The sequence below is a fragment of the Brachyhypopomus gauderio genome, chromosome 10 (genome assembly GCF_052324685.1).
Source record: "Brachyhypopomus gauderio isolate BG-103 chromosome 10, BGAUD_0.2, whole genome shotgun sequence".
NCBI classification, from domain to species: Eukaryota; Metazoa; Chordata; class Actinopteri; order Gymnotiformes; family Hypopomidae; genus Brachyhypopomus; species Brachyhypopomus gauderio.
In genome coordinates, this window is record NC_135220.1 from 15,300,956 (window position 1) to 15,323,038 (window position 22,083).

At 43.8% G+C, this 22,083-nt stretch overlaps 2 protein-coding genes across 3 annotated transcripts in view; one reads left to right on the forward strand and one right to left on the reverse strand.

The window, feature by feature from the left end:
* Nucleotides 1-12,055, reverse strand: part of aak1b (AP2 associated kinase 1b) — a 30,660-nt gene extending 18,605 nt beyond the window's left edge. Inside the window, 4 exon segments of the mRNA XM_077019867.1 lie at nucleotides 3,494-3,636; nucleotides 6,512-6,620; nucleotides 8,509-8,627; nucleotides 10,729-12,055. Coding sequence (XP_076875982.1) covers nucleotides 3,494-3,636; nucleotides 6,512-6,620; nucleotides 8,509-8,627; nucleotides 10,729-10,891 — 534 coding nt within the window. The 5' untranslated portion in view covers nucleotides 10,892-12,055.
* A 614-nt stretch (nucleotides 12,056-12,669) lies between these two features.
* On the forward strand, nucleotides 12,670-21,777 carry anxa4 (annexin A4). 2 transcript variants are annotated; one of them, XM_077019869.1, is made up of 13 exons: nucleotides 12,670-12,844; nucleotides 15,318-15,365; nucleotides 16,366-16,453; nucleotides 17,138-17,232; nucleotides 18,181-18,294; nucleotides 18,488-18,578; nucleotides 18,914-18,993; nucleotides 19,760-19,816; nucleotides 19,947-20,040; nucleotides 20,314-20,409; nucleotides 20,687-20,745; nucleotides 20,949-21,071; nucleotides 21,354-21,777. In XM_077019869.1, the coding sequence occupies exons 2-13, from the start codon at nucleotides 15,357-15,359 to the stop codon at nucleotides 21,411-21,413; spliced, it is 966 nt and encodes a 321-aa protein (XP_076875984.1). In that variant the 5' UTR covers nucleotides 12,670-12,844; nucleotides 15,318-15,356; the 3' UTR covers nucleotides 21,414-21,777. The 2 variants fall into 2 exon arrangements, with proteins under 2 accessions (XP_076875984.1, XP_076875985.1); XM_077019870.1 differs by lacking the exon at nucleotides 12,670-12,844 and adding an exon at nucleotides 12,908-13,008.
* Nucleotides 21,778-22,083: the final 306 nt, after the last annotated feature.

The following is a 22,083-nucleotide window of genomic DNA, read 5'->3' on the forward strand; positions in this document are numbered from 1 at the left end:
GACTATAAAGATCGTATGAGTGATTGCAAAGGAATATGGACATTGTGGCTTGTGATCAGCCCCAAGATGTGCTTCTGTTGCTTTGCTAAAGGTTCCTGATGACACTGTTATTGTATTGTAGATCTGGCCCTTTCTCTGCACAAACAGGCCACAGATGGACGTGCCACGGGTGGTTTCAGATTTAACAAACGCATCTGTAATTTTCATTCAGGGCTTGTGGGAATCTCTGAGGAAGACTGGGCTACGGGAGTAACGACACTTCACTGGAGGTCAGGTACCCACTGAAAGGGCACTTGGCATTCAACAGAATGTTGGGCACGATTCTATTACATTCAGCATTACAATCAAACCACAGTTGTCTACAAGATAGATTTTATTGAATCTAGAATCTTTTAGGCCTCTTGCCAACCGTTATTCTACTGGCCAAGAAAATTGTACAAAGCTTAAGTAAACTCAAGGTCCGACAAGATGAGAAAATCATACAAGAATCGGCTCAGAACTGGTTGGATGACTACCGAACCGGACACCTTGGTGTGTCTCTCCCAAAAACTTTGGAGAGATGGGAACTGCTCAGGTGCAGCCCAGCGCCCGTACGTCATCACAGGAAGTGTTAAAGTTGCACCTCTAAAACAAAAACATACCCAGCTTGCAGATGCTGTGTTAAGACACGTCTGCATAGAATGTTGAAAACAAAACATTAAGTGGATAAATAAATTTGGTGTGTAGGAAGAACGACCGTTTTCAAAACTATTGGAAATATTACCTGAAAAACATACATGGTGAACAGAATCTGTTGTATTCAAACTGTCAAACGTCTCTCAGTGGAGGCACACGAACACGAGCTCCAAGTTGGATGCAGCAGATGTGGTCATCACGTGGTAAATCAATGACATATTCTCTCAATTCCCAAAGTTGGATCAGTGGCCTCAGGTTTCTCTCCAAACCTCAAATTCACTGGCCAGAAACAAAAGAACTAGGTGTTTTCCCTGATACTGATCCAGAAATAAAGATTGAGCTTGAGGTCAGAGCATGCGCTGTACTTTTAAACCACAAAGACTGCTACAAGTAAGCTTTAAAACGACTTCTCCAAGAGGACCAGTCTTGAGAGAGTAGTGGCATCAGTTTGGACGATTAATCAAGCAATTAACACAAGAAAGAAGCAAAGCAGGAAAACACCCGTCACTCCTCAGGGTGAAACCACTCAAAAAAATACACAATATCCAAAAACATTTAACTAAGGACTTCATAAAAGCAAAAAATTATATCATGTGTTTTAGCACAAGGAAATCAGTGCTTTGCAGAAATGCACCATAGCAAGGGCTAGTCCTCTTTACCACTGGGTAAAGATGGAGTTTTGAGAGTGCAACTCAGTCTTACCAGAAGACGTCAAACATCCTGTCAAAGACAACTAACTCTACTAAAAGACAGCCATAATCTCAAAATGCGTTCTTCAATAACATCCATTTATGTCACAGGGTCAGAAACCACAGGCTTACTACACTTCACCATCACTACTGGACACCTCCTGCAAATTCTGCCAGAGAAGTCATCAGAGAATATGTTAAAATGGCTGAGGTTTGGTTGTGTACCTGGTGTTGAAGTGGTGTTTGGTTGTGTACCTGGTGTTGAAGTGGTGTTTGGTTGTGTACCTGGTGTTGAAGTGGTGTTTGGTTGTGTACCTGGTTCAAGTTTGTGTACGTGTTAAATCAAATGTGTTATTGGACAGATCTTCCATGTGACGATCTCTGTTGTTCACCCTCCACTCAAGCAATGGGCCTGACTTTGTGATTCTAATTTTTAAATCAAGCAAGCCATGGAAGAGCTAGCCCAAAATAACATCCAAGATTCACTTATGCTAGTTGGAATAAAGTGAACTTTTAACATGGTGCTCTTCATTGTCTTGTGGGAGCAGATACCACAGCCAGTAAAAAGGGCACAGTGATTAAGGAACAAGTACTAGATGATAAAGTCCTTTTTACTATCTTACGTTAAGCATAAGCAATTTTAAATGATAACTCATAACATCATTTCCTGATGACCTGGAAGCAGTAACCCCAAATGACCCTTCACCACTTAAGACAAAACCTCTCCTGCCCCTTCTTGATTCAACAAAGCTTGCTTTGTTCACCAGCACTTGATACAAATCCAATACTCTTTGGACTTATTTTAGAAAATATGGGTAAGAGAATACCTTCCACCGATGTAAGAATGGCAGAAATGGAACATGACACATTTTACAGCTGGTAACCTTATGCTTGTAAGGATTCAAAAACCTCTTCTTCAAAAATACAAATGAACTTTAACAACCAATCAGCAAGCTGTGTCTTTTGTTTCATATGAACAGTCCAGTTCAGGCAAAGTAAACCGAAACACATGCAGTTTTGTACTGGACACTGGTGTCATTAAAGGCATCGGAAAAGTGTAAATGACTAATGCTATTACTTCATGGCAACTAATTTCCTTAATTGTTTTCTGTAATTGATTACTGGGCTGCTTGAATTTGACTAGGTTAGTTACATGTGTGCCTGACTGCTGCCGTAAAAAAGAAACGACTTTTGACTGTTCCATTTTGCCGTTTCGCTTTCCTCTGCTCTACACGTCTCATTTTGCTCCGTGTGCTTTTGGTTCGGATTGATCTTAAAATACGTCATTACTGCTGGAATAAAAAGCCAACTAAACTGATAAAACTTTGTCTCTTGGAAGTGGACCCATACAAAGTACCACTGACAAAACACCTGGCAGCAGCTGAGATCAGGCTCACTCCAACTCTGTGCTCAACACGACTCTGGCATGCGGCACACACTATAAACACCCCTAGGAGACATCCAGTTCCAGCGTTAGGCAAACATGTCAGGGTCTGGGTAGCAAATGTTTCCTGTAGCATGGTTGGTCAGATAGAGCATGGTTATAGCAACAACGAGGTCGTGCATTGCACACATTCTGTCATGCAGATGCATGTAAATCACGCAGGATAAGAATGTCTGCCAAGTGCTGTAAATGATGAGCACCGAAATACAGCTGACTGAATGTGGCAGGTTCCATCCTCACAACGTCGCAGATCGACTGAAGGACAGAAGCTCAAAACTGTTGAGGACGGAGAGAGTCTCTCCTGTTAGCAGAGGAGGGAGGTGGTGTGACAGCTTCAAACGGTCAACACATGGGAGCAGATGCCCCGCTTGCCTTTATCCACACAGAACCCACAACAAACCGCATTCTCTTTTCCCCTCATTACGATGCTCATTCTTTAGAGCTCTGAACGGGTCTACAGCAGTGTACTCAGATTTGTGTGGGGTGTGGAGTGGGTGGCCATGTTATTGCTCTGCCATTAGTCTCAAGCAGAATGAGAGAGAGAGAGAGAGAGAGAGAGAGAGAGAAAGAGAGAGAGAGAGGGGGGGGGTGCTGTTTGATGTCTGATAGTGAGAGCATGACAGATGTGTGTTTGTGTGTGATAAACGGGGTTGTGAAGAGACCGAGTATGATGGTGGGTGTGTACCTTCAAGTCCCGGTGGATGATGGGAGATTTGCTCTGGTGCAGCTGGGCCACTGCTTCACAGGTATCACAGAAGATCTGCAGCACTTCAGACTCAGAAAACCCCGTCTGCAAGCGTTGGTTCATCAGATTGACCACCTGACCCCCTACACACACACACACACACACACACACACACACACACACACACACACAAACTCAGCAGAGTCAGGGTGGAGAGAGGGAGATGTATGGACCTCTGTTTTTAACAACACAGTTAGTGACACAGTGCCCATGAGCTCAGCTGATTTCTATGAGAAACTGGCTGTTATTCACATGACAAACTCAGAGACCAGGAGAAATCAGTCTCCCATTAAAGAGACTCTCACCTCAGTAGAGAAAACACCTCAGTAACAAGACATGATGAAAAGACTGAATAGACATAATGATACCTCCATATTTCAGTAGAAATATTCCATCAATCTGGTACATGATTTAACCTGAAATGTCCTGTGCTGAAATACCCAACCTGATGTCCACTGTACACAAAACAGGCAGGAGGAGCACTGAGGATATGAGTCAGTTCTCTCATTTGCACACATGCTCACAACACAAACACACACAAGCTCTTACAAATGCACACTCTCTTGCATACACACACGCTCACACGGACACAAACAGAAAACCTGCCCTTTGTGGCAGACCTCTTGCAAACCCACTGGGTGAGGAGCAGGGCAGTGGTCTCTGACTCCATCTGTGGCTCTGTGGGCACCATCCAACCCACAGCCACACCCTTTCCCATGATCAGAAGATATGGGTAGTGACTGCAAGAATAACATCGCAAACATGATGTCAAAATAAAAGTTCCTCCGCAGGGTGTCTGCACCGGTGCTCTATAATAGGAGCATGGAGCTCTGCAGTCTGGGAAGGTGAGGAGCCAACTGACAGTTACATCCCACCAGGAGACCCAGAGGCAGACACAGGACCACTGGAGGGATTATACCTCACGGCTGGCCTGGGAACATCTGGGGTCTCACAGGAAGAGCTTCTTAATTAAAAAATTTACTTACATCTCCACATCATCATATTAATGACAAACGCAATCATTTATAATGATTGCTCCATCCACTCAAGATTCATAGTGATTAACTAGGACAATATTAAATCTGGCAATTAATCTGACAAATTTTATAATTTAATACTAACCGCAGTCATTAATTTAATGACTCACTGATAAATTTAAGGATTCAGTGGTCGTTTACTACAACGTGCATATTTCACCAATGTCATCACAGCACAGCTGACCACACTGTCCATGTCATCACAGTACAGCTGTCCACGTCATCACTGCACAGCTGTCCACACTATCCACATCACACCATAGCTGTCCACATCATCACTGCATAGCTGTCCACACTGTCCACGTCATCACTGCACAGCTGTCCACGTCATCACAGTACAGCTGTCCACAATGTCCACGTCATCACTGTACAGCTGTCCACGTCATCACAGTTGTCCACACCATCACCGCACAGTTGTCCACATCTTCAACACAGCTATCCATTGACCACGTCATCACCGCACAGCTGACCACACTGTCCACATCACCACACAGCTGTCCACACTGTCTGTGCTTTCTGTTGGTGCGTATGACATTTCTAAAATACATACAGCATAATTTTCTATATGCATAAACTGATGGTTTTCACTGTTTCTCCATTGTGTGTATGAACTGCTGAGTATGGGAGCTGCTTACTGCACCACTTTCATTCATTCATTCATTCAGCAAATCATCCTTCAAGCTCTCTGCACCTTATAAGATTAGACTGATAGCTGTGCAGGAAACCATTTCAAAAATCGCAATATCTGAGTTTCCAAAAAAGCAATTCCACAGACGAATGAAAATATTCCATCAAGACTGGAAAGAAGAAATTTGTATGTTATTCCGTAACATTCAATACTGCCTTCTCCAAGATAACACCGAGGCTAATAATCGCAAATGCTTATGAGAGAAGAACTCGCAGACAGAGCTCACGTTCACATACCTTCACGGCCCTTTTGCTGAACTTCATACGACTTATTTGTAGCTTATTTTAAAAGGTTTCAGAGGACAGAGCCTAAAGGCAGAGATTAAAACTGCATTTCTGTCCTCAGGAATTTGTTTGCCAGAGTGCTGGAATGCCACCTGAGTGTGGAGAGCACACATCTGAGTGCGCACACCTCCCTAATCCTGCACGCCTCCCTAATCCTGCACGCCTCCCTAATCCTGCACGCCTTCCACACTCCTGCTCGGCCATGGTCGCCATTCCTCAACGCTTCTCAACCCTCTCGACACATGATCGCCTGTGAGAGTCACGCACGCTAACCACGCCCACAGCAGACATGTCTGGAAAATGCTACCAATCACAAGGCAGGCGATCAGAAAAACCGCAGTAACAAAAGGGACAAAGAATTCTTGTGTTCCCAATCTGGACGTAGTTTTACACGTCTGCTGGCGCAAATACAAGTGGAGGGTTTTGCCTCAGGCAGACCTGCATGCTTTATGTTGCTAATAGGCACACATGGAGGGTAATCAGTCATGCAATGATGAGAGTAAGAGAATCTGCTGTTATGGAGGGACTGCCACCATGTGTCAAACTTGTAAAGGGTGCAGCAAAAATCAACATACTGTCAAGACAAAACAAAATGGAGCAAACGATCTTCCTAAGGATAAATGACACAGATTTTTGCTATAAAACCATTTCTTGCAGGGTTTAGTTTCAACCCATGATTAGTCACAGCTGATGTAATGATCTAAAACCTGACACGATTCAAGGTGTATTTGATCCTGTGATGAGCAAGGCCAGATGCACCTTTGTCCTGAAACTCGAAACGAGTAGGTATGGTCATTCCGATGAAGTCATACTGAGCTGAATGGTTGTTGTGGAGCTCATGCCTCCCTCTGATGAATGTGGGGTGGTGCCTGGTGGGCGTGGTGTAGTGCATGGTGAGCGTGGTGTAGCACTGGCTGCAGGTGAAATAGCAGTACACGAGCAGACTCACCTCTGCAGAAGTCCATGAGGATAAACACCTCCCACACGTCCCCACCCCCCACTGCTGTCACACTCGAGTCCAGGAAGCCCACAATGTTCTTGTGTCCAGACAGGTCCCTCTGAGAAAGGCAGCAGAACATGAAAACTAGCAGTTAATAAAGCCTGGGATCCCAAGAAGTATAGTGAGAGCTCAGGTGTGTAGCAGCACAGGTAGGTGTGAGAGCTCAGGTGTGTAGCAGCACAGGTAGGTGTGAGAGCTCAGGTGTGTAGCAGCACAGGTAAGTGTGAGAGCTCAGGTGTGTAGCAGCACAGGTAAGTGTGAGAGCTCAGGTGTGTAGCAGCACACGTAGGTGTGAGAGCTCAGGTGTGTAGCAGCACACGTAGGTGTGAGAGCTCAGGTGTGTAGCAGCACACGTAGGTGTGAGAGCTCAGGTGTGTAGCAGCACACGTAGGTGTGAGAGCTCAGGTGTGTAGCAGCACACGTAGGTGTGAGAGCTCAGGTGTGTAGCAGCACACGTAGGTGTGAGGCCTCAGGTGTGTAGCAGCACAGGTAGGTGTGAGAGCTCAGGTGTGTAGCAGCACAGGTAGGTGTGAGAGCTCAGGTGTGTAGCAGCACAGGTAGGTGTGAGGCCTCAGGTGTGTAGCAGCTAGGGTTGCAGCGGTAACCGGTTTCACGGTATACCACGGTATTAAAATGCACGGTTATCATACCGTGTGCGTTTGCTTATTACCGGTAAAAAGCAAGCCAGCGGAGAAACTGACGCAACTCCGCTCCGGTTCAGCTACTCAGCACGCAGCGGTGAGAATGGCAGAAAGTGCATCAGATTTAACAAATTTTTTAACAAAAAAAGCTAAACTAAAATCAGCGGCGAAAATGACGCAATCGCGGTGGCTCCGCCCGTGCGCGAGGGTCTCGCGCGCTGTCGATTCGCGAGGTCGTGCACCTCTCGAATTTTGTAACTTCGCGCGCGCCGCGCCTCAGCGCAATGAACAAAGTCATGTTTGCAGGGTTCATACAACTTTATAAGGTGGAATTAAAGCATTTGTACATAACTTTAAAGGTCCGTTTCAATATTTCCCAGCACCTTAAACTTAATTAAGTTAAATATTTATACATATACTCGAAATAATTCGCTTTTTCATCACATTATTTAATGGATGTTTATTTTCAAAACGCCCAATCTTAACGTATTCACGTTCTCTCATGTTTCGTCCTGGAATTACAAGAGGCTCGTATTTGTTAAGTAATACAAAAGAACTGTGCGGAGTCGCGCGCTACGGTCACTAGTGAAAGTATAAACCTAGCTTTTTATGGTCCTTGCTTTCACTGGATGTGAAAGACGCCATTAATTTACATGCGTTCATTTTCAAATTCTAACGTGCCTGTTTTTCACATGTTAAAACCAGACTCGGTGTGAAAGCCTTAAAATAGAAATCTCTATTGTGAGGGTCATGTCAGAAATAAATCCTCTCTTTCTGCAGTATCCGGTTATATTCTAACTTGGCAGTACAACGAACGTTTACAACAGTTGTTGATCAGACACTGACCCAGGCTGAGTTTATCAGATATTAGATCATTTAAACTTAAATAATTGTATTGAAATCCATGATTTAGGTTTCTCTAATTTTGCAGTATTTATATAAACCTGTGTACAGCTTATTTTTTTTTAAAGGAGACATTTTGTATACAATAGTTCCAGTTTCTACAATAAATAGTTAATTGAACAAAAAAAACTTGTTGTAATTTCTTTAAGGGTCCGTGTATCTTTTAATAATAAACAAACTAACTGTGATACCGTGATAACCGTGATACCGCGGTATTTTCTGAGACGGTTATCATACCATGAAAATCTCATACCGTTGCAACCCTAGTAGCAGCACACGTAGGTGTGAGAGCTCAGGTGTGTAGCAGCACACGTAGGTGTGAGAGCTCAGGTGTGTAGCAGCACAGGTAGGTGTGAGAGCTCAGGTGTGTAGCAGCACAGGTCAAAGTGTAAGGCCACTCACCATGATCTGGATCTCACGACGACACACCTGCAGGTCATGCTCGTTGTTAACATACATCCTCTTCAGAGCACAGCGCAAACCCTGGGATGTCCGGACCAGGAACACAATGGCAAAACCACCTGTGGGACAAGAGTACCTGTCAGACCAGATCAGATATCCAAACACACTGGACCAGACAGCTGAACACACTGGATCAGACAACCAAACACACCGGATCCTAGATACAAATAGTCCAAATCAGATGCTTAAATACACCAGAGCAGACATCTGAACAGACCAGATTGGAAATCTCATGGCAGATATCAGCTTGGTTCTAATGGTCTTACAGGCCACAGCAAGTGTAACAGATCATCTGTGTTTCCCAAAATCTTTGCAGCAAAATTACCATTGCATGCTGTTCCAAATAAACCTCTATCATAATCACTATGGTGCTTAGATGTAGGACACAGAGTGTAGTTTAGCCTTAAAAATTGTATATAGGTTTAAAATAAAGAGATCTTTAACCTGTGTGAAAGAAAGCAGCAATTTGAAAAGTGAAATTTAAACAAGGACATGATGGCAATGGCAATGTGGTTCACTCCTTTATCAACAACGCCCCCATGTGGACACCCAAAGAACCTCAGGTAAAAGCAGTGTGACACTGCTGTGATGTAAGTGTGATTGTATACAGCACTATGGACTCTTTGATGAACACTCAGATTCAGCATCATTGTGTGCCACAGCCTGCTGTCAGTAAATAACCATTTACCTTATTTGTACACTAAATCGGTGTGATGACCTTGACTGACCTATTTTTTCAGGCCGTCATCCCCATGGACACAGATGGAAATTCTGAAGTGAGGGGGACCAAGCTGTACAATATATACGTTTATGCTTGTAGATGCTAGATTTCGGATGGGGTCAATATAAATCTGGAGGGGACATGTCCCCCCCGTCCCCAGTGCCATCTGCGCCCCTGGTCATCCCGCCCCGATGTAGCAAGACTGACATTAAAAGAGACCTCCTCAGTGCGTTTTGTTATTACACATGAAGGTATCATATGAGCCAGGACTCACGTTGTTCTCACGTTTTAGGTGTGACGTGGGCTAAAGATACACATGCATGCATTTCTCCACACTCCCACAACACGACAAAAATCCTCCCAAGGGAACTACTGCACAGGAATAAAGGCCTTAACAGACACTACACGGCCGGCTTCGGATCAAACTCCACTGACGCAGCCAATGAACAGTGTGCGGTCTAGGCAACACTTAGTAAGAGCATCTGTGACATTTGAACACTGAAAGCATGAGGAATCTGAGCCAGAGTTTAAAATGCAGTGGCATTGCTGGGTGTAACCAACTCAAACAAGATTGGATAGTCAAGGAAATCTACAAAAAGCACTGCAGATCTGATAAACTATACCAGCATACTGAGCATGGGGCGATAAAATCTCACTGCGTGTTCCACATGATACAATACAAGAAGCGCACAGCAAGTGAATACTTGCTTAAATGTTCTACCAGTGGATCAGCACTGCTAAAAGTTAATCCATGTAAACACTGCACTGCTATAAAGGATGAGAGAACAGGCCTGGCTTAGGAGGACCCTGGAGGGCTGAACCCTAAGACTGTAGCTGAAGGTATTCAGAAACAGGGAAGCTCCTTCCTTAGAAGGAAACGTCCACCACCAAAGCTCACAAACTACTAAAGCAGTGAGTTTGGTCAGTTGACGTGTTAAGATATGCAGGATCTGTCCTTTGTCTGGGCAATGTCCTTTCACTCTAGGCAATGGGTTTGGAGATCAGTTTGGCACTGAAACCTTTGGAGCTTGAAAAGCATAGACAGGAGTTTGTATTTGGCTTTTACAGACACAGGAAGCAAGTGATACTAAAGAGATACTGGATCCCAGAGACAAGCAGAGCCATGAAATGAAAAAGATCTATTATTCCTCTCTCTTTCTCTCACTCACTCACTCACTCACTCACTCACACACGTTAGTGTAGTGTGCATCTTAGACTAACATTTCATTCACAATCCCAGGAACTACTTCATATTGTAAACAATGCAGGTTCCATTTGCTTAGATGCATAAAAACACTATAACTCTAGGTCTAGGGTGGGTCATCTCCTAAAACCCCTTTAATAAAAATCACACCACAGTAAGGTTCGACCAAGGACCTACCTCATCACACAAACCTACATTAGAGATGACATTAATCTACTGACCGAAACTTACGCACCTTCTGCGAGTGTTTCTTCCACGGTCACTTGGTGACGTCCGATGGTGAAAGCGCGTCCAATGAAATTGGCACCGACGTTGCTGGACCCACCACCTCCTCCACCTCCCCCGGAACCGGGGCCCGAACCCACCAGCTCCCTCCGCGAATCGAAGAACTTCTTCATGGTTATAGTACGTTACCTCACCGTTTAGTTTTGTTTCAGGTACAAGAAAACCCGTTTGTGCCAATCCCGGTAACGACGGTAGTCTTGACTTAACGGCCCTCGATATGAACGAGCAGCACCAACTACATCACCCGCGGCCCAGAGTCGCGCCACAGACGTGTGTGTGTGGCAGAAACTCAACACACAACTGACTGAAAGATGTTAATGGCCATTCAGTTATTTTTTCTTTATCAGCCAGATAAATTATGTCGTTAGTTACAGCTAGCTACTCGCCATGGCAAAGGTAAATAGCAAGTTGTCAACACTGACACTAGCGGCCCGTTTCTTGTCTTGGTCCAGAAAATACCCAGTGACCCCTAACGAGTCTTAACCATCACTGTGTATCGTGTGTATCAGCCAGGCGTGCGAGTCCTGGTTCGCTAGAACAGCCCCACCACCTCCACTACAGTACCGACGCCTCTATGGGGCCTTTGGGGGGTATTCAGCATGTTAACTAACCTAGCCACGTTAGCTCTATCCAAAAGACCTAGAGCAGCAGTGAACAATATACACACAGTAGTTACGATGTAAACGCCGTTGTACCATTACAGAGTGATACCGCACTAGCTAGCTGGCTAACGTCCAAACGAGCATCAACACCAACTAGCAAATCCGCTAGAGGATGAGCAGTTTTAAAGTAAGCTAGACAGTGCTGTGCAACCCCATTACAATCCTAGAATACGGCGAACGAGATTTTATGAACTGGCAACGTCCATCTGTAGCTAGTTGAGAGTTTTAACCACGTTATCTACGCGTTAGTCTTCACGTTAAAACACTTCATCGTTTGGAAAACGACACAGTCGCAATTCCAGCGACAGAACATCGGCTAGCTAAACACCGCTTAGCGTCACAGACCCTGCTAGCATTACTGCTAGCTAGCCACTATTAGCATCTCTTCAGTCAACGGTGGACTCGCCAGCAAGACAGCTAACGCTTAAAATCAAATATTAAAATGTCCATTTAACGCACAACATATGCCCCACTAAAAGCATCGGGGTAATTTAATACAGAACGTCAAGCAGTTTAGTGTAGAATAACGGGGCCCCCCCTCAGACACTACTGGGGCTCTTCGCTGAGGGCGCTCGCGACGCTCGACCCGCTATCCTCAGCCAGCTAACAGGAAACGACCGTCACGAGCGTGAAACTAGAGAGCAGCGCTGCGTCGGAGTAACGGTGACGCTGCGCAGATCTACACCTCATACGCACGCCGGCCGCCTGGGACGCTTACGTTTAAGGATCAGCGAAAAGTGCAGCTGCGTTTACTCGAATGCGTTCCAGATGTAAACGCGTTACTAAAGTGTCATTTAGCTAGCGGGCTAAAACGTTAGTTGCTCAGATAGCTGCTCTACAGTTCTTAAGTAGCAATCCATCAAATAAAGGAAGCTCAACTAATTTAAAAATTATAAATAGTAACATGTTCAAATGAATATAAAAGGCATAAAAATATATATTTAGTCTCAAGTAGATCGAAAATATAAGCAGGCTGTTCTGTTTCAGGACAACCATGTGTGTATTTGTTTGCTTAAACTATTTCAGACTGTCCTTTCTTTAATGCAAAACATGTTCTAGTTTACCATTTCAAAGGGAGCCCTTACTGGAAAGTTTGTAGGCATTTATTGCCATGGAAATATAGTCTGGGGTATTCATCCGGAGATGGAGAGGGAGGGAGAGGGAGGGAGGGACTGATAGAGGGAGAGGGAGGGGAGTGGTGGAGAGGATCCATAGAGAACCTTAGCAACTTTTAATAATCGATTGTTGGAAGTTGAAACTGGAGGAGTGGCTATCATTTTCAATGAGGAAATGAAATACGACTCAAAGAACAACCCCCACCAATAACGAAATCCAGTCTCTCTAAGAATCACGCTCCATTTTACGCTCTTCTGGGTGGGGTTCCTGAAGTCCAAATATCTCCAGGTAGGTGGCTATGCGCTCCTGAACAAAGTGTCGTTTGTTGTTATTTGTGTTGAGTGGTATGTTGTGCTACGAAAGCGTGTACTTTGCTGCATTGTTTCTACAGTCGAAGGCTGGACATGTCAACATCTTTAACAACGAATTGCTATTGAGATGGCGATCTCTCGGTAAAATGTGTTTTATTTGATGAAAAGTCATCTCCCTGTCTTACGTGAACACATCTGTTATCTCTTCATTTCCTTCGTGTTTTCGTAGTTGTGCTTTAATAATGAAGGTTAGCTGTTATGACTATTGCTTAAGGAACAAACTGCAGCACTACGGTGTGCGTGGGCTGAAATCCTGAATCCTGAAATATGGTATTACACGACTTCATGGATATGTGGCACTTGTTGCTGTAATCGACCATTACCTCAGCACCCTGACAGTGAATAGAGTAGAACAAAATAGATTAAACGGATTTAGAAACTCAGTGGAACAAAATCTCTGTAAGACATTTCATAAGAGCAGGAACCAAATAAGCTATTAGCGCGAATTAAGCGACTTTAGGAAAGTCACTAAAGACTACGTGTTGACTTATGAACAGAGATATGTAGTAGTAGGCCTATCTTTATTTGTATAGCATCTTTCATACATACATGCAACTCAAAGTGCTTTACAGAATAAATAAAACAAAACTTTAAAAGAAAGCAAAGATAATTATTAAATTAATAGACAAAATAATGTAATGAAGGAAACAAGAGGTCAAAACTATTAAAATAATTGGACATAAAATGTAACTAAATAAAATAATGTAATAGAATAATGTGATAAAATTATTAACCATTCGACCATAACTAAATGCAGATCTAAACAGGAATCTTTTTAGACTCTTCTTGAAGCTGTACAGGGATTAAATGTGAGCGGAGTGCTGAGCTCATTATCAAAAGTTCTTAATACATTGTTTGTTTGGCCTTCAGATTCATTTGATTTAGATAAGTCTGAACATAATTGCTTTTTGAATCACTACCAAGAACAAGAACCTTTGTCTTCTCTTTATTTAATTGCATAAAATTGTCAGACATCCATGTCTGTATATCACTTATGCACTCAAACATTGAGCTAATTGATTTTAAGTCTTTAGGTTCTAGAGAGATTTAGATATGATTTAAACCAGTCTAAGACTAAGCCACTAAGGCCTACCCAGCTTTGTAGTTGATCAAGAAGTATTTCATGATCAGCAGTGTCAATAAACGGTGCTTACATCTAGCAGAAAAAGGACTGAGAGTTTGCCTGAATCTTTATTCAGTCTCAGGTCATTTACTACCTTAACCAGTGCTGTGGAGGGCACTGAAACCAGAATGAAAAATGTCATTTATTTGGTTTGCTTTAACATAATCATTCAACTGAGTTGACAATGATTTTGCCAACAAAGGCAAGGTTAGATATACTGTAGGTCGATAATTATTGAGAATTGTGGGATCAAGATTTCTATTCTTTAGTAGTGGTTTAACCACTGCAGTTTAAAGAATATTAAGGAATTCTCCTAGTGGCAGAGACTGATTAACAATTATTAGAACATCATTAGATAATGAGCTGTTTTAAAAAGAATGTTGGTAAAGGGTCCAGTTCACATGTAGAGGATTTTAGAGCTGAAATCACATCAAATAGTGTCACCATGTCAACATCTTGGAAATAAGACATATTACAGTTAGTCTGACATTAGGGTTGATGGTCTAAGTGCTTGTTGCTATGCAAACTCATCACATTTTTCAACTAAAACAGATTCAGGGAAGACACAGGAGGTGGTTTTTACTAGCCGGTCTATACTTCTGAACAGGGCAGACACAGGAGGTGGAGTTATTTTTGGATGAATCGATCAAAGTAGAAAAGGTGTTTTTCCTTCATTCTGCAAGGTTGTTTTATTAATATCAAAATGTACTTCCAATTTTGACCTTGATCTCTCAGCTTGCCTGCAATCTTGCTTAAGTTGTACAACAGATGGAGTGTTTCTCCAGGGCACCTTAATTCAGTATTATTAACATCTATGTATTTAGAAATGATCAAATATAGTGTGGCTGTGCCTATGAGTTGGACCTGATATGTATGAGATCAAGAGTAAAGCATCCTCATAAATTCTGAAGTGATTGGATTTGTGGATATGTCCATGTGTTCTCTGCACCCATGTTTAGGGGAAGCCCATTTGTCTCTGTGTGTAACATGAGAAGATTGCTGTAATTCCAAGTGTGTTCCTTTTGTTTAATGAGTGCTAAAGTCACTTGGACATTTATCTGCAAGGTTTCCAATAACATATTTTATTTATATTTGTAACAGTCAGATGAAATTTTTATTATTTTGCTCAATTTGTTTCTATCATGCATACAAGTCACAGACCAATCAAGGATGAACATGCAAAAATAAGAGCCACCTTAAGTGTATCGCACCAGTCTCGTTTAGCATGTATTTCCTTCCTGATGGATATTTTATTTTCTCTTTATAGTTTTTCATCTCTGTAGTTCCTGACGGATCTAGAAGTACCATGGCTGCAGTAAGTTTTATTTTAAATACATAAAAAGAAAATATGCATGGTGTACAACACCCCCCCCCCCAAGCCTGTATTTTATTGTCAATATGTAAATAATGCAGATTTTTGTGCATAATGAATACGACTTGTAATCTCCCAGTATGAATTAATGTTACATAATTTTCTGTCTAATTCTCTTTTACTTATGTGTATTGAAAGGTTCAAAGGAGGTGGCAGTACTAAACTAAACCACAGTTATGGGATGTTTGAATGTGGGAATTGTGTTGCAGAACTTGTAGAAAAAATGCCCGAAAATTTGTTTACACATTCCAGTCTAGTTAATGTTAAACACAAATACAATCATAAATTTTGGCTAATGTAATCAAAACGTTTCCATGGAATACAATAAGTAGACATTAGCTCGATAGCGAGCACGCAGGCACCAACTATTGTAAAATGCAAAGTTAAAGGTCCTGCACATACCTTCCCATTTTCTCCAGAAAAACTACATTAAAGAAAAGTTTTGAAATCCCTTTTCTCTGTTGCCTTTTACTATTCTGCTGTGCGGGTGTGGACCCAGAGGATTGACAGACTCTGTGTCAAACGTAGCCGCCCAGTTAGTATGGCAGTGGCTAGTACTAGGATTATAACCCATCACACGGCTTTACTTGCATGAACTTGGAGAGGAAAGGTTGTTGCAGTCTAGGTTAACAGCAGAAGCTTCTGTTTAAACAAAGACACCTAAAATTATCTGGATAAAATTCTCTTGCATAAAGTGTCAGGTGAAAACAATGATTGTTTTGCAAAATAAGGACTTAAGGTATCAACATATCATCTATCACTTTTCCTCCAGCAACAGTGTGAAAGCTGTTTGGATTTTCTTTTTGCCCTTTTTTGTATGCAAAAATAAGCACCTTTTAGATTTAGTGACAAATTACACTTTATCCCATTACCCTGGCCCAGTTCTGATCCATCAGTGAAGCAGTACAGCAGACCAGTTTTGTAACAAGTTGCTCTGCTCTAGGTAGGGCTCCACGGCACTGTGAAGGAGGCACCCGGCTTCAACCCTGAAGCAGATGCGCAGAAACTTCAGGAAGCCATGAAGGGTTTAGGTGAGATTGAAGAATCAGCATGACATGCTCATACACCTGAATTCTTTCATTTTCCTCAACCAGTTATAGTTGACCCTCCGGTTTTTGTGAAGAGATTCACATGTAAATGAGCAAACTTAAAACTAAAGTCGCCAAACTGGTTTTCTTGCCCTTCATTGTCCTCTTGAATTTCCCGTGATCATAACTGCCACTGACTCTTAAGTGTTTTAAATATTTAACTTGAAAGCGACTTTGAAAGCTGATGACATTGGAGGTCATGTGTCAGCTAGGCTATGGCTTGAGAGGTCATGGATTCAGTGCTGACTTGTGCTTACTCCCGCTGTACTGTTTAGCTGGATAATGGAAGGCACACTGGCATGAGCTAAACAGCAACACACAAGGTGCTTCAGGGCTGCGTGGAGGGTGCCAGAGTCCTGCTGATGTGTGGGAAAACACTGATGAAGTTAGAGTAGTGTAATTGCCATCAGCTGAGACCTGTCTGTGTGCCAGCTGGTAAACGCATGTTGTTCATTACTGTGTCCCTGGTGAAAAGCATCTAGTGTGTCCATCTTTCCCCCTGCTATGTCCAGACTCCCAATACAGGACATCTAGAACGAAGCATTGTTTACAAGTTCCACAGTGGAAAGTGTGATTTACAAGAGTCTTAATGTTTGTTTTTTTTTTTTTTGTTTTTTTTTTTTTTAGGAACTAACGAGTCCACTATCATTTCTATCCTCGCTCATCGTACTATTGCACAGAGGCAGCAGATCAAGACAGTGTATAAGCGTGACATTGGGAAGGTAAGAGGAACACAGAGAGAATTATGGGGATGATTTTTCCAGCACTGCAGAACACAGTGAGACCTAAACTGGAACCCTGGGAAATTCCACTGGGAGACTCGCACTAAACTGAACTCATGCTGAAGGGCACGATGGAGAGTTTGACCCATCATCTCTCCCTGATGCCTCCCTTTGCCATATTCCTTCCTCAACATGGATAAGAGTACATTAACATTTTATGGTAATTAACAACTGGGCCATTAGAGATAGAACCTAAAGGGCCATGAGGTAGACGATAAAGGGATATTCTCACACCATGTACATAGTATATTTGGTTCGGAAGGCAACATGATAACAGGGTAGCCAAATAATATTTTGCATTTATGGCTCTAAAATGGTCTTTGTGAAGGGTATATGTTAATCATTGTGATGTAGTACATGTTAATCATTCACTCAGATGTTAAACATTCAGAGAAGCGCAAATGTATACTCAATATTGATCACTCTTAGAAAACATCACAGTAACATCACGTTAAAAAGTAACTTCACCATTTGCTGTAACAGTTTGCAAAAAACACAAACAGACTGATGAAATATGAGAGTAGTGTTTCAGTAAGGTCTTGGTCAGACATTGCTGGTGTTCGAAACCTCTGCAGAGAAGATTTTCCTGACTGCTGTGTTTGGTCAGAAAGAGTGAGTCATATGGGTTGGGATAGTCCTGAATAGCACACAAAGTACCTCCCTCCAGCCCCAACCCCCCCCCCCCCCCCCCCTTTTCCCTCTTCCTCATTTTTTTCTCTCTCGCTCTCTCTGAGTGAGCATTTCTGACCCCTTCTGAAGTAGCCTACTGTGTGCTGGATTATTTGAACGGATGAATGAGAGTACATGAACTAACAAAAAAGAAGCAAAAAATGTTGTAATTAAAATTCACCATGTCATGAGTGAGTAACATCATGTGCTTTGCGGCAGGACTTGGCTGAGGATCTGAAGTCTGAACTCAGCGGCCACTTTGAGAAGGTGGCGGTCGGACTCCTGATGACGCCTCCTGTGTACGACGCTTACGAGCTGAAGCACGCCATTAAGGTCAGCCACGAGGGCGGAGGCGGAGCAGCTCCCGGAGCATCACATTCCACCCAATCGCAGACCGGGTGCTCCATCCAAACCCCGCTGCAAACTTTACTCAGTCACTCGGCCCTGAGAGGCGCAACATATGACCCTATTTATGCACATCAGCAGTGGTGAGCTAATGCTAGCCTGTGGTTTATGCTAACCTCAGGGGGCAGGAACCGATGAGGCCTGTCTGCTGGAGATTCTGGCCTCCAGGAGTAACGCTGAGATTAGGGCGTTCACTGCTGCATACACTCAAGGTAACTGGCCTCCACACTCCTGTATGGGCGTGGCCTTCTGTAGGGCAATGTGTCTCAGTCGCATATGACTGCACAAATGAGCGATTCCCTCATTTCTTCACACCCAATTCAATTTGTAGCTACTTATCGTCCCCTCCATGAACAGAATCAAGACCGATTACTAAACTGTGCACCACTGGAACACATTCCCTTCAATTGGTCATTCTCTTCTCTGATCAGACTGATCTACTTGAGCTAGGACCTCTTTTACATGAAGGCATCAGAATTTGAATATGAACATTTTTACAATATTACCTGGTCTTGTTTTCTCATTTGATTACATGCAACAATCTCAGAGTATGGGAAGAACTTGGAGGAAGACATCAGTGGAGACACGTCTGGCATGTTTAAAAGGGTCCTGGTGTCTCTGCTCACGGTTAAGTACCTTCTGGATACGTCTGACACACTTTCTGCTCAGTGCCACAGAGCTCCTGCCAAGACCTTTACTGACTCTACTAATCAACTCGTGACTCCAGTCCACGTTGTTTGCATTGCAAATACAGGATGTAGGCCATAGTGACAGGCCTGAATGCATCTGTGTATGGAAATGACCTTTTGTACACATTGACATTTACCAGCATGAGAGAGCAGCTCCCACTATCTGGACAATGAGACCGCAGAGAGCTCAGGTCCTCTACCTACCTGGACACAGAGACTGTAGAGAGCTCAGGTGTTCTACCTACCTGGACACAGAGACTGTAGAGAGCTCAGGTCCTCTACCTACCTGGATACAGAGACTGTAGAGAGCTCAGGTCCTCTACCTACCAGGACACAGAGACTGTAGAGAGCTCAGGTCCTCTACCTACCTGGACACAGAGACTGTAGAGAGCTCAGGTCCTCTACCTACCTGGACACAGAGACTGTAGAGAGCTCAGGTCCTCTACCTACCTGGACACAGAGACTGTAGAGAGCTCAGGTCCTCTACCTACCTGGACACAGAGACTGTAGAGAGCTTGGCTGCTCTAACCACCTGCAGGCTGTTCAGTGGGGAGGTGGGGCGATTGTAGCCGTGTTAGGGGTGAGCAGAGCCTGTGAGGCAGAGCAGTGTGGTCAGTGTTGCTGTAGATTGTTTAAAGTTTTACATGGCATCTGGTTGCTGGATGGGGGTGGCATGATTGTTGTTTTTGTTTACGTTCGGACAGGCGGGGAGGGACGAGAGCACCGTCGTAGATGAGGCCCTGGCCAAAAAAGACGCCAAGGTGAACTAGAGCAGGCACCTCCACACACCTCTCCAGCCCCTTCCTGGGGCTTTTACCTTTGGGGCGGGGCAGGTGTTGTAGTCCTTCTGACGGGCGTGATGCTGACCGTGCGGGCGGTGCTCTCGTGCAGGACATGTACGATGCAGGAGAAGCACGCTGGGGAACAGACGAGGCAAAGTTCCTCACCATCCTCTGCGTGCGGAACAGGAACCACCTGCTCAGAGGTATCCATGCTGACACTGGGACCCTGTTGTTAAGGTCCTCCCCCTGGCAGGCACAGCCACTCCCCCTGGCACGCACAGCCACTCCCCCTGGCACGCACAGCCACTCCCCCTGGCAGGCACAGCCACTCCCTCACAGCACAGTGCCAAGCAGCATGAGACGGTATTGAGTCCTGCTGCAGTCAGCTTATACAGTCTCAACAGCTACCTCTAGTGGTTGGAAAGTGAAAATGTTATTTCCTCTTATGGTTCACCTTCTTTTTTCTCTCGTGGCAGTGTTCCAAGAGTACCAGAGCATTGCAGGCCGGGATATTGAGGACAGCATTAAGAGGGAAATGTCTGGCAACCTGGAAGAAGTCTTCCTGGCTATAGGTGAGTTAGGATGTGTGCAGGACAGATGCGGGACACATCAGCCTAATGACTGTGAGCTCTTTGTCACGCACATTTGTTGCTTTGCACTCACATTTATTTAGAATGCTGATTCGTGGTAAATGTTTCCACAGACAACTATCTACTTCCTACTACCTGCCTACTTCACAGCTTTTATTTTTAGCGTGTGTGTGTGTGTGTGTGCACGTGTGTGCACGCGCGTGTGTGTGTGTTGGGGAAGCAAGGTGTTAAGCATGCGCTTTCTCTCTTTGCCTTTCAGTGAGATGCATCAAAAGCAAGCCAGCTTTCTTTGCAGAGAGACTTCATAAATCTATGAAGGTAAGTTCTAACATCTTTAGCATGGTGGAGAACTGGAGGTTCCCAATCAGGGATTGTGCTCTGACGTAGGACTGACTGTCTGTGTGTGTGTGTGTGTGTGTGTGTGTGTGTGTGTGTGTGTGTGTGTGTGTGTGTGTGTGTGTGTGTGTGTGTGTGTGTGTGTGTGTGTGTGTGTGTTCACTAATCACACTGCTCTGATGTAGGGTATAGGTACTACAGATAGCATTCTGGTCAGAGTGATCGTGTCTCGCTGTGAGGTCGACATGGTGGATATCAAGGCGGAGTTCCTGAAGATGTACGGCAAAACTTTGCATTCCTATATAAAGGTGAGATGTGTCTGCATCTAGAGGGCTGAAGTTCTTCCCCTACACTGCACAGGTCACTGACACTGATGCATTGTTCCAGTACACACACACACACACACACACACACACACACACACACACACACAGTGTTATTTTCAAGCAGCCTCTTGGCTTGATCTGGATGCACGAGGCATGAGGCATGTCTGACACCCCTGTGGTTCCAGCACTGGCAGAGTGGGGGCGCTAGAGCTCAGCCTAAGGTTGTTCTGCTGTAACTTCTCTTCCTTTGCTCTTTCCCTCTAGGGTGACACGTCAGGTCATTACGGCAAGATCTTGCTGGAACTGATCGGACCTGAGAAGTAGCTGTTCTGTATAGGATCACCATATTTGTGACAGTCATTAGTTAGGAGCTAACACCTTTTTCTGTAGTGTTACCTTATTTGAGTCATTAATTAACACCCCTATTCGTTTTTGTGTCATTAATGCCCTATTCATTTACTTCTCTTGTCCCCTGTTTTCCCCTCCGTCTGGACACTTTACCTTTCTCTAGGCTTACTTTACTAATAAAACATGATTATGTTTTTATATTTGGACCAAATAAATGTATTTGTTCATAAATATCAGTTTAGAATGAAGTTAAAAACAAATAGCCATACTGTTGTGTGGATACTGCCTACTTTCAATAATAAATTCCATCAGGAAATCTGCTCAGCAGGTGACACCTTAATTGACTGACGTTTTACTGAATTATGCTAATTGCCTGCTGGCCAATCACGCATGGTTATACACAATGTTCGTTGGTCTATCGGGCATATGCCAGGCGCCGTGTATGTGACAGACGCACACCGGGTGGCGCTCTTGTAGTCGGTCTCGTCTACATCAAACACTGACTCCACGTTGTGTTTTGCGAAAAAAAAAACATCGGAGACGTTCTGCGTTGTGAAGTTTTATTTTCGTTCCTGTATAAATGAGGAAAGAGAAAAACACATTGCCTGTATTGCTCACTTGAGCTATCCACAAAAGGAGAGAGAAT

Excerpts from the sequence above, each read along its gene's own strand:
- anxa4 (XM_077019869.1), top strand. Across the intron at positions 20,410-20,686 it reads AGAAGTCTTCCTGGCTATAG|TGAGATGCATCAAAAGCAAG; the intron begins GTGAGTTAGGAT and ends TTTGCCTTTCAG. Across the intron at positions 20,746-20,948 it reads GACTTCATAAATCTATGAAG|GGTATAGGTACTACAGATAG; the intron begins GTAAGTTCTAAC and ends GCTCTGATGTAG.